Source organism: Mauremys reevesii, linkage group 7 (genome assembly GCF_016161935.1).
Source record: "Mauremys reevesii isolate NIE-2019 linkage group 7, ASM1616193v1, whole genome shotgun sequence".
In the NCBI taxonomy this organism is placed as follows: Eukaryota; Metazoa; Chordata; order Testudines; family Geoemydidae; genus Mauremys; species Mauremys reevesii.
This window is the reverse complement of record NC_052629.1, coordinates 121620737-121633454: the sequence shown is the minus strand read 5'-3', so window position 1 is coordinate 121633454 and position 12718 is coordinate 121620737. Positions and strand designations below refer to the sequence as shown.

The window sequence follows — 12718 nt, the reverse complement described above, 5'->3', positions numbered from 1 at the left end:
TAAGCATCGCCAGCTGTGCCCTGCTGTGTGTTGGGTTTGTATATGTGGCCAAATATCTGCCAGTGATTTGGGCGAGGCCATCAATTTCACTTGTGACGTCATCCATGCTTTGACTCCAGGTCTCCCTGCTGTTTTCTTAGGGTTGTCTCATGAAGGGTCTGAAGTGCTAACGGGGATCTAGGCCATGAGAACGAAGGGTGTGTGGTCCCAGTTGGAAGCTGCATCTCAGGAAGGGGTTGGTGTTAGGCACAGTTCCCTCCCAGAGGGCACTGCTACCATGGGATGGGACTTTAGACGTGACTGACTAAGCTTTATCATCCCAGTTAAAAGCTCAGGATCCTAAGGCCTGGTTGCTGCACTGAGCCCAAGCAATGGGAAGCAGCCTGGGCTAACCAAGTATTCCCTCCCAGGCCATGGGGCAGGCAGGACAGATCTCGGGGCAGCAGTAGCCCCCTCAGCCCCCTCATTCTCATCCATAGCAGGAGAAGGGTTTGTGCAGATCCACCAGCCCTGGGTCTCACCTGCCTGCCAGGGCAGATGCAGCCCTGGCAGAGCAGAGCTCTGCAGCTCAGAAGGGGCGTGGGAACTCTGGGGGGGCTCCCTGCATGCTTCCCAAACCCGTGGGACACACACCCATTCCACTTCCTACCCCACCTGTGCTAGGAGTGGGCAGGGCCTGCTGCTAAGTCATTAACAAAATGAGGAATAAACACTGTGGTGGGAAATGGTTGAAGCAGTGAATGATTCTAGTCCCCTCAGCACCTTCTCTGCATTTTCTTTGTAACAAACTGGCCAGGCAGGTAATTCAAAGGGCAATCTCTCTCTCAGGCCAAGAAGGCCTCAGCACCCGCACTTGAGGCCTGATGTCAAAAGAGAGCTATCTGGCCAGAGCTCATTACCAGAAAAAGCTCTAACACAGAATTGTGGAGACGACTTGAGAAATATCTTCTCGCTCCAGGGCTGACAGTTCATAAAGACACCATAAAAAAGAGGTTCATAAAATGCACCCTGGAAAAGAAAACAAGACCATGTTTCTGCCAGGAAACCTTCTTAAGGCTGTAGAAGAAATACAAACAGCAACACAGGCTGACAGAGTGTATCAGAGAGTACTCAATGGTTTATTCATTACAAACACATTTCAAAGCAACACTTGTGCCAGGCAATTAAAATGCAGCCTTCAATTTCAAATCTCTGACTTCAGAAACTATCCTCAAGTAAATTATTCCTGGCATAAGACAAGCTATCTAACTGTGCTGTCTGATGGCCCGTGCATTACATGAGACAGAGACCACTCAAAAAACCCCCCAAATGTTTTTTAAATGATGGGAGATATTGTTGAAAGCACTGATGCTCAAACATCAATGTCCCGTCACTGCACTACTCATCTCTCCCGATGTACCAGCTTCTGCACTGCTTCCATACATCACATTTCAAATGCAGTAACCATCAGAAATAAAATCTCACTATTTGTCACCAGTAGCTTCTCCATCAATGCCCAAACCCTGTAGTTCTTGTACAGACGAGACTCCCACTGAAGTGGGTGGACACGTCTGTGAGACAGGTTGGAAATCTGGGGTGTATGTGTGAGGCTGCTCAGATGATGGATATTCATGGAGTGGTGGGAGGGTCAATAGATGGTTGGCAAGTGGGGTGAGCAGGACAGATGTTAAGGGTGGAGAGTTGAGGCACTTTGGAAGTGGGGCAAGATGGATTTATTTGTGCGTTAGGTTATCAGGTTCTAAGACATTATATGGAAAGGTAGGGCTATTCTGTTGACTCACCCTGACAGGAGGACCAGGTGAGTCTCACTAAGTCCAAGTCAAAGAAAAAAGGCAGGAAGAGTCTCTAAGGCTAAAGGGGAGGTAAGAGGAATAAAGCAGCCCAGAAACGTGCATGTTTGCTCCTTTAAATGCTAAAAGAAAACCGTGGGATGGGGCCTGAGCTTTTGATACTGATGGCCCATGTGTGCGGTGCTGAGAACCGGTGGGGACTCTGCCCTTTCATGAGCTGTCTGGGGAGCAGTGGGAGGCTGAGATCACGACACAGGTGGGTGTGAGATGGTAGAAGTAGCAGGTGATGATACAGCAGATGAGATGTCTCGGTGGGAGCTAGTGAGTTGAGGCAGGATGGCAGGGATGAATAGCACTGGGGTCAGGCAGACAGAGCAGGAAGGAGTGAGCCCCATGTAGGAAGGCTCCCCACTGCTCTCGCACAAGGGGACTGACCAGAAGAGGGGCAGGACTGTGGCCAACAGATCCTCAGCTATAGACTCCATTATGATTATGATGGCATCACGCAAAGCCCTTAATCAGGCCTGGGGCTCCGTTCTGCCTGGCTTATACACACACATGATTCACACCCCAGACCTCCCACCCATGGAGGAGTGGATGCAACAGGCTGTGATAGCCCCGTGAGTGGGGAGCCGTCTGGCAGGAGGATTCCATCCCTTCCACAGAACTCCCCTCCGTCTGGGCTGTGTGCTCAAAAGAGAATTTGGCCCTAAACTATTAACCCAAATACAGGGACAGTAAATATACATAAACACAATTAATTATAATTGTATTTACTGTGGTAGCACCTATGGGACAACCAAGAGTGGGGTCGCATTGTGTTAGAATCATAGTCTATTAGGGTTGGAAGGGACCTCAGGAGGTCATCTAGTCCAACCCTCTGCACAAAGGACAACCCAATCCTAAATCATCAGCCCAGGCTTTGTCAGTCTGGAGATTTCCCCTAGGAAAGATGGAGACCACACCCTGGGTAACCCATCCAGTAACCCCAGTGCAGGAACACACTGAACACCAAATTGCTGTTTTGAGCATCCTGAGAGATACAAAAGATACAGTGTGTTGCTGTGTGTTCCCGTTGTGTGTGTGGTTAATGCAAATAACTCTTGTGGTCCCATAGGTCCCATAGTCCAGCATGGTCATTAAGACACCAGCACTGGGGGGTCCTGCTCTTCTTTGGCCTCCATCACATCTTAATTGATCTTATCTAAATTTTTAATTTCTTATATTAATTTTTAATTGATGAGTTAACTGAAACTCAGTGATGGCACCTTGGTGCTGACGAAGTTTGGTGTGTGCATCGATTGTGCCATCGCAATCACCAACCACAATCAATCATTCTGCAACTAACATAAGACCAATAATTAGACATTTTTTTTTTTTAAAATTTTCTAAATTAAAGCTGGAACTGGAACGGCTGCTCTCAAGCTGTGATGCTCCTGCACAGAAAATAAGTTTAGAGAAGAAAGTCAGAGAAAGATCAAAAAAAAGCACAGCAAAGCAGCAAAGCAGCAACAGTGGAGCAAGGTAGTATCTAGTGTATGGATTGTAGCATTTAGGATTAGCAGCAATCATGGAAGGAGCATTAATAATCAATATGAAAAGGGATTATAATATGTACTGAATATATTATCATGACTGATATGTTAGTTTCAAATACAATTTCCCCCCCAAGTTGCATTTCTGAAAAAGTTTTTAGAATATATTTGAGTTTTTTTTAGATATTTTGCCGTATCAGAGGCCTGGTAGCAGCGTGTTAGTCTGGTTCTGTAGAAGCAGCAAAGAATCCTGTGGCACCTTATAGACTAACAGATGTTTTGCAGCATGAGCTTTCGTGGGTGAATACCCACTTCTTCGGATGCAAGCAATGCTATTTGGCCAAATGTGGGATTGGGTGCACTTGCAAAGTCTGGAGTCATTGAAAGGGTTGCCCCACCAGCAGTAAAAGAAACACAGCAGCCTCAGGCCCTAACAAATTGCTGCTTCTTGCACTAGAAAAGAAGACACTTTTCTCAACAGGAATTTTGAGCCTGACACTAAGAAACAGAGACTGTCCGTAGATCCCACTAATTTCACTGGGAGCTGTGGGTGCTCAGCATCTCTGAGGAGCAGGCCCTGAGAAGAGGGGTGCATGGTAGCTCTATGGAGCTACGTATGTGCTAGTTACTAATTAGAGTTTTCTTACCTTGGCAATTTGATCTGCCATTTGAAGGCGTCCGTCTAACTCTCGTCTGATCTGTGCAGCTTGCTCATCTGGATTATCCAGCTGTGTGGCAAAAAAAAAAAGAAGAGGTAAACAGGATTTTTAGGATGAAAAAAGACGACCAGAGCACTACCCAGCAGAAGCCTGTTCAGCTTCTGAGAGCGTACGACTTCATTACATTATTATTTAATATTTGTATTGCACTAGCTCTGACAGGCACCAGTCAAGGTCCGGCCCCATTCTGCAAGGCATGGTACACGCGCATATTGATTCATTTTTCCAAAAAATCTTTAAACAGACATGCTCAGTTGAATGCATTTTGTCAGACTGCATTAGATGCCCATGTAGCTACCTCTGTGGGTAGAAATTCCGTCATGGACAGATATATGAATCCCCCTGGGCTGTTGGGCCAGTTCTACATTCACTGATGTGGGAAAAGCAGTATCATCGCCACTTATAATAGCGCTACTGCGGGGGGCAGCAGAGAGGAGCAAATGGGGGACGTAGAGTTGGTCTCACACAGGCACACGAATAAGGTTATGAGTCGGTCAGATTATGTGATTTTACGTGACCTTTGCAACTTCAGACCCGCACGGCAGGGTTTGGGCTGTTAGTCCTGGGCAGTGGGGCTCTGGCTTCCGTGACTTATTGTTTATTGACCGTGACTTTTACTAACAATACACCGGCCCAAATCTTAGCCTTACACATGAGGCATGGTGGGAATTCACTGAAGATAAACTCAGTGTATGCACTAAGGCCCAAAACTTCCTTACTTCCACGGCAAAGTCTACCCTCCCTTTTCACATTATACTTTCTCCATTAGCAGTGTTACCTATAGGTCAACATTTTAGGCTTCATTCAGGCTCCTGGGGAACCCAAGGGCACAGTTCGGGGATGCACTAGCCTTCTGTACAGATTCCCGCCAGTAATGGCAGCATGCCTTATAGTAGCACATGTCAGCCTGTAACATCAGAAGATATCTGTACCTATATAAAGAGGAAAGGAAGATGCTTTGCCGAGGAGGACAATAACTCCAAAACACACCTCACCACCCCTTTTATTTTTCAGACTTTCACTACATTTGCTAACCCCTCTCCTTCCTAGGACATAACATCCTATTCCTGTAGCATCTCCTCCTCCTCCTCCCATTTTTCATTTTCAGCTGCAGGGTTCTGGAATACGAGGTAGGGATTCATGCTCTGGACTCTTGTCAGTACTGCCATCGCAACTATTATGCACAGCAAGTGCTCCAGGTTCTCGTTTGGTCTAAAAATCGTAGGAAAAGCTGTTGTGACCAGGTTTCCAGTTTGTTCAGCAGAGGACGTGACAGGCTGCTCTTGAAGTTTCAATTGCATTTTATTTGTGCTTTAAGTGCCTTGCAGTGTCCCTTGTGTCAGATCAATTTGGTCTGTTGGAGATTTTAATTAACCAATTGTGACCGACGGGGAGGGCATTTAACGGCAGCTAATGACTAATGGCTGGAGGTGAAGCCGAGAGCCTAGAATGTGGCTGGTTAGCAGACGTCAAAGCGCTCTACCCAGAGGTCAGCAGTACAGTTATAAACCACTAAGAGTTGCAGGGGTAGGTAAACGAGTAGCTACCTTTGCCATTTTTTTTTATTGACACATTGGTTGAAGTTAAAAGTCCCATCACACATTTCCACAGACACAACATTCTGTTTTCAGCACTACTCTTTCCCTAGCAGTTAAAAGCAGAGGCCCAGTCCTGAAGTCTTTAACGAGGCACATGTCCCAATCTGGTCTCAAGGTGTGTTGAGGATATTCTGAGAGAGGGCCACATTGGGCACCAGTTTCATTTTAGTGGGAATAAAATAGCATAGATAATAGATTCAAAAAGTCTTAACAGATTAAATGAGAGAGAAATAAAAGAGGATACTCTGCTGTGTTATTCTCTGAAGGTTTATGCATAATAATTCCTAGGGAATTTAAAATTTCTGTGTAATATCCACATTTACATAAACACTAGGCCGGCCCCCTCGGCTGTTGTGCAGCCACTGAAGTTAATGGAGCAATGCTGGTTTACACCAGCTGAGGATTTGGCCCATTATATTAGCAGTTCTTGAAACTACCGACTTCCGTAGCAATTTGGATGAATAAAGATCGGTATGGGCTTCACTATCGTGCTACATAACTTCCTAGTGTGCAGGGATCATAACAGAAAGTACAGCTGTGCTTTTCTATTTGTTGTGCGCTATACGCAGGTGTACACAATATTCACCGCGGACACACTGGCTTGACCAGCCCTTATGGCCATTAGTTTGCACTGCCGTGCTGTTGTGCGTCTTCTCTCTCTTTTCTTCCTTAAGACCTCAACCCTCACGAGAGCCAATCCACACCACCAGGGGCGAGATCCTTTCACCATCGACGTGTGGAATCCTGCAGTGTGCTGCTGTTCGCAGTTGCACTGACTCTGAAAGCTCCAACAGGAAGGAGTTGCTCGTGACAGTTAAGCATGCAGTTCCAGCATGGTTCTATGACACACAGGGGCTAACTCTCTCTTGCATCAGTGTAACTCCGGGGTAAGTCCATTATCTTCAGCATTGGTACAAGTGTAAGTGAAATCAGAATCAGACCCAAAAGGAGCAGATAGGAGGCAGGGCCGGATTTCCAGTTAGGCACACTAGGCATGGGCTTAGGGGCGCCGGCGTTCTAGGGATACAGTCAGCTGTAGGGGGGGCACTGAAGATGCTGTGCCTAAGGCCACTAAGGTGTAAATCCAGCCCTGATAAGAGGAATAAGAAGGTGCCAACTAAGGCTTGGCAAGCCAGTTAATTGGCCAGTCAGCTACCTGCCTATTTCACCACTCAAATATAAACAAATATTTCAGGAAGAATGCCCCTATGTAGGCGGTGGTCTACCTTTCTGATTGTTAGCAAGCTTATTTAAATGTCTCAATCACTCACTTTACTATGTGCTAAGGTCACCTGATGGGAAAAAGATGAATAACTGGAAGATGAAGTTGAGCCTCTTGATTCACTAGAATCTTCTAGAACAGAACATTGCAGGTGGTGGCGGGGTGTCTTTATTTTATACAAGGCCACCAATGTACATATCAGTTTACAAAGCACATTAAAATGATGATGACAAAGATATAGATGAAGCAATTGAAGCTGTTAAAGAAAGAGATAATGAAAAGCAAGGTACTTGAAGAGTTAGCCTGCTGTCTACCTAGCATAAGTGCACTTAAAGAGGACTTTTTTTTTTTTTTTAAGAATTGCAATGTTTTTGTTTTATTGCATTTTAACTTCATTTTTTCATTTGTAAATGTTCAGTCTTAATGTTTGTATTTAAATGCTAACCAACCATTGCTACAAAGGTAATAATTATTCTTTCATTTTTAAGAACTTAATTTCATTGTATTTTGCCTTATTCTCAGCTCAAACAACTCAGTTAAGTCACTTTTTTAAATATAATTAGGCAAATATTTATCCAAGGCTAAACCTACAGGAGACCATAGAGTCTTACTCTTTATTATTGTTCTAATAAATTACTGCTTCAAAGTGTTTGACCATTTTTGACATTATTTGACACTATTTGACCAATGTTTGACTGGTCAAGCGACCAAGTACTTTCGGCCCATTCAAATGCCCAACGTTACGCTGACTTTACAGACACTTTCCCAACTATAAGTACAGTTTAAACTCCTTTGGGTAAGTTGAGACACAGCAGGAATCTAAAAACTTCAAACTGGCAATGGTAAGTAGGAGTGCTAGTAGCAACACTTCTTTTCACAAGATACAGGAGAGTCATCAGGTTCAGCAGCATTAAACATTTCAATATTGTTCTGGTTCATATTTCTTTTGTAAATATCCCTTAATGCAAGTGGAAACTGATTCTCCTGTCACAGTTTCCTAGTAGTATCTGTTTAGGAGACTGGGGAATCAAAAACTAAAATCTAGGACCACAATATTAGTTCTGTGACAGTACCATTGCCACTTCTTGTCTCTTGTAAGAAATAACTTAACCTCCCCCCCAACTTTTACTGAAGCTAACCACATTGAAATCAGGGTTTTCTTTCCCCTAGCAGTTATCTTGTCTTGCTATTTGGCTCTTCTAACGATGATGGTCAGTAGGGTGAACAGACAGCAAGTGTGAAAAATCAGACGGGGGTGGGGGGTAATAGGCGCCTACATAAGACAAACCCCCAAATATCGGGACTGTCCCTATAAAATCGGGACATCTGGTCACCCTAATGGTCAGAGTGACCTGTTCTGCCTGTTGGAAAGCAATATCACCATAAGCCATTGTACCACTAGTGCTCTCAGTCGCTGCTTCCCATAAAGCAATTTTATAACCTGGCTTAGAGTTGCTGTAACTGTCTTCCTATGTATTATCCTTCTCCAGAGACAAATTGCTCCACAGAGCAACCACTTGCCTGGTGCAGTGCAGTCTGGAAAGTTACAGCTACAGCAACCATTAGAGTTTCAATTCCCAATATGACTAATGCATATTGCACTTGGGTTTGAATGTATTTGCAATATGCCATCAAAACACTGGTGTGTCACAGTTTCCTTCCTATTGTCTCCTTGCATAACTTAAATGTTTCTTTTCCCCTCATATATGTATGCATGTGTATGTGTGCTGATGTGCTTCAGTAGGTCTGATTTCTCAGGGTATGTCTTCACTACCCGCCGGATCGGCGGGTGGCAATCGATTTCTCGGAGTTCTCATCTAGACGCGATATATCGAACCCCGAACGCGCTCCTGTCGACTCCGGAACTCCACCGGAGCGAGTGGCGGTAGCGGAGTCGACGGGGGAGCCGCGGATGTCGATCCCGCGCCGTGAGGACGGGTAAGTAATTCGAGCTAAGATACTTCGACTTCAGCTACGCTATTCATGTAGCTGAAGTTGCGTACCTTAGATCGACCCCCCCCCAGTGTAGACCAGGCCTCAGAGAGTTCAGAGTCATTACAGCTGGCACTGAGGGAATGTATTTTTCTGATTCAATTTAAAGGCCTCAGTCACTGATTTAACGTAAGCCACAAACCTGCTAAGCATCCTGGGCCTGATCAAAAGCTCACTGAGGTCAATGAGAGTATTTCTATTCCTGTCAATGACCTTTGGCTCAGGCTTATTTGTACTCCATTCCCTGTGGCTGTGCCACAAGCATTTCATAATTTGACCTTTTAACGTCAGAACTCAACATGGTGTTGCTCTGGATTCTATGTGGCCATGGTCCTGAAACCAATAGGAGCTCAGCTCCTCTCAGGATCAGGCCCTTTGGGACACTCCCCCCTGCGCCACGTTCCCCAAATATCTTCCCTATTAACAAATGCATTATCCAGACTTGCTTCCACTGGACTGAACAGACTTTCAGAGCAGCTCCGTTAAATGAGGGAAATGTACCAAGTCCCCCTTTCCTTTAGAACTCTGAAACAGACGTCGTTATTCCAAGTTCGATTTGAGCGACAGTAATTGAGGTTAATCACATTACCCCAAATAACCTGAATTCTAAATGTAGAAATCAAGGAGGTGTTCTTGGATAGCTGTCCTTCTAATATGCTAATAAGCCAGCGCAATGCCTTACAGCAGCACTTTCTAGACTATCAGGATTTTGCAGGCATTTTCCAGTAACGCTGCAGCTGGAGGAAATTGTGTGAGCTTCTCTTGTGAAGGGAAGGATAGGACTAGGGAGATTATTTGTGTTATGAGGTTACATCCACAGCTGCTCTCTCAGTCCTGATCTGGAGGATAAAGCATTCCTTTTTAAAAGGAAGCGTTGCCATGACCAGTTGAACAAAGTGATATGAAAAGCCACATATCCCTACAATTTTAAAACATTATGCAGGCTTTTAAGTACTTAACTCCAATAACCGTACATGGCAGCTCCATGGCTACCACTCATTCTTTGAAAAACTTATCCAGAACTAGTCTGTAGCATAACATTAGTGAAACTTATGCCTGGTCTACACTGAAACGTTAGGTTAACATTGCTAAGTTAACTGTAGCTATGCCAATCTATCCCTGAGTGTAGACATGGCTAGGTCAGTGGAAGAACTTTTCCATCAACCTAGCTACTGCCGCTCGGAGAGGTGGATTGGTTACAGCTACAGAAAAACCCCTTCCATCACTGTAGCAAGCATCTACACTACAGTGCCATGGCCACATAGCTGCAGCTCCACCGATGTGCTGCTGTAGCACTCATAGTGTAGACATGGCCTTAGTTTACCAAATACATTAGAATTCTTTCTCCATGTAGAATAAGGACAAGTGCCAACGAGGGAACTGATCCTAGATCGAGAATGTTGAAATATAATTTGCTTGTGAAACACAGTTAAACAGTTAATGTAAAATAAGTTATCTAAGCAATAATGAACAATCTGGTGACAGGAAACTATCCCTGAATAGCAATCAAAGCCCAATTTCTTAGCTAGAGAGTCAGCAATTTATTTTCTGCAGTATGTATGCATACTTTATATTCAAAAACTGACAGCCAAATATATAAATGATTTACAAGGTCAAAGAGAAATTGAATTAGTCTGGTTCTGCATTATGACTTTTTTATGGGTGTGCTATGAATAAAGCAAAGATATAAATCATAAGGTTGCCCCAGTCAATTAAGTCTGAAAAAGTATCATAAATCTCAGTGTACATAAGATATGTCACATGTGCCAATTTTTTTCCAGCAACATGTCAAAAATACAGGCCATGCTCAATTTCCAATTCTAATCTGCTCATTACACAATTGCCTAGTTGCATATTGGGTCTTTTCTTATGTCTATCCACACATGCCATTATTTTTTTCCGTTTGCCTTGACGCTTGCCTTGCTACAGTTGTTAAAAGTTTAAAAATATGCAGATTTGACTCAAATTAGGAACAAAAATGTGTGCACTGGAATGTACAGCAGAGTACCGTACATTCATTTGTAGTTACCGAATGTTGACTGTTCCATTACAGTAAAAGAATCTGGCAAAAAGATTGGCTTACATACAAACTGTTTATGAAATATTCTTTGACTGGATGCAATTTTTTTTAGAGGAGGTTATTGACATAAGGAGGACTTTAGTAACAACCCATCCTATGATTCTGTACAATTGATACACCCTCAACAATTTATAAACCCTACTCAAGAACTGTTTCAGATTATTAATAGAGCCTCTTCATTATGACAACCTTGCCAATGAGCAATCAAGGTTGGAGTCTACGACACTGAGTCACACTCACCATGAGAACGTGGCAAACTCAACTTCTGTACTTTAGGGACATCGTGAATAAAAGACACTGCACTTTAGGAGGAGGAAGAAAAGTCAGAGGAAAAGGAAAACAACCACTAGTAATTTAACCTGCACTATGTTAAACAATATGGAGCGCAACACTAAGATGAAGCAGTAAAGAAATCTGAATCAAACCAGTTTCAAGTCTGACACTGTTCAGTTTGCTACTAAGACACCTGAATGCCCTGAACCATGCTTTATGTTTTAATGTTATCAGACAAGATTCTGATCTCAGTTACATCAGTGAAACCCAGGAGGAACTTCAGTGGAGTTAATCTGGGTTTTCATCAATTAAAAAGAACAGGCCACCACTGATCCCAGTTTAAATGCTCTAGTAAAGGCTTTGTTGTTACAGATTAAAAACAAACCCATCACAGTGCAGTTGTAGTAAAAAAGGTGACTGGACATGACATCAGAGTGTCAGACTTATTCCCTCTCCATTACATATATCTCAGGCTATGGCTACACTTAAACTTCAAAGCGCTGCCGCGGCAGCGCTTTGAAGCGCTAAGTGTAGTCAAAGCGCCAGCGCTGGGAGAAAACTCTCCCAGCGCTGTCCGTACTCCACCTCCCTGTGGGGAATAACGGACAGCGGTGGGAGCGCGGCTCCCAGCGCTGGGGCTTTGACTACACTGGCGCTTTGTAGCGCCGCAATTTGCAGTGCTGCAGAGGGTGTGTTTTCACACCCTGCTGCAGCGCTGCAAATTTGTAAGTGTAGCCAAGCCCTCAGATTGTTTAAAACAAGAGAGTTAAGAAACCTCTTCAAGCCCAACCTACTTCTGAAAAACAAAATCAAGCTATGCATGTTCTTTCTGCTTTTTTAATCATCAGTAGTAATGCTGATTTGGCAGTCAGACCTTAATTTCTATGGTTGAAGATGAGGCTGGATACAAACCAGCTGACAACCCCATAGCTACACAGGCTCTGTTAGCTGTTAACATTAGATTTTGTCAATAACATAAGCAAGTTGCGATTCAGAACACATAAGGAGTTCATAGAATCATAGAGTATTAGGGTAGGAAGGGACCTCAGGAGGTCATCTAGTCCAACCCCCTGCTCAAAGCAGGACCAACACCAACTAAATCATCCCAGCCAGGGCTTTGTCAATCCGAGCCTTAAAAACCTCTACAGAAGGAGATTCCACCACCTCCCTAGGTAACCCATTCCAGTGCTTCACCACCCTACTAGTGAAATAGTGTTTCCTAATATTCAACCTAGACCTCCCCCACTGCAACTTGAGACCATTGCTCCTTGTTCTGTCATCTGCTACCACTGAGAACAGTCTAGATCCATCCTCTTTGGAACCCCCTTTCAGGTAGTTGAAGGTTGCTATCAACCCTCCTCCCCGCCCTTCTTCTCTTCTGCAGACTAAACAATCCCAGTTCCCTCAGCCTCTCCTCGTAAATCACGTGCCCCAGCCTCCTAATCATTTTCGTTGCCTTCTGCTGGACTCTCTCCAATTTGTCTACATCCTTTCTGTGGTGGGGGGCCC

General features: G+C 44.2%; 1 protein-coding gene and 1 long non-coding RNA gene across 32 annotated transcripts in view; one reads left to right on the top strand and one right to left on the bottom strand.

The window, feature by feature from the left end:
• CADPS (calcium dependent secretion activator) overlaps positions 1-12718 on the bottom strand; it is a 359086-nt gene that overhangs the window by 196654 nt on the left and 149714 nt on the right. For all 31 annotated transcript variants that reach the window (XM_039482401.1, XM_039482397.1, XM_039482400.1 and 28 more), the window contains exon 4: positions 3973-4053. In XM_039482401.1, coding sequence (XP_039338335.1) covers positions 3973-4053 — 81 coding nt within the window. The remainder of the gene's footprint in view (positions 1-3972; positions 4054-12718) is intronic.
• LOC120369288 overlaps positions 6411-12718 on the top strand; it is a 58016-nt gene continuing 51708 nt past the window's right edge. Inside the window, exon 1 of the long non-coding RNA XR_005583034.1 lies at positions 6411-6529. This is a non-coding gene — a long non-coding RNA (uncharacterized LOC120369288). The remainder of the gene's footprint in view (positions 6530-12718) is intronic.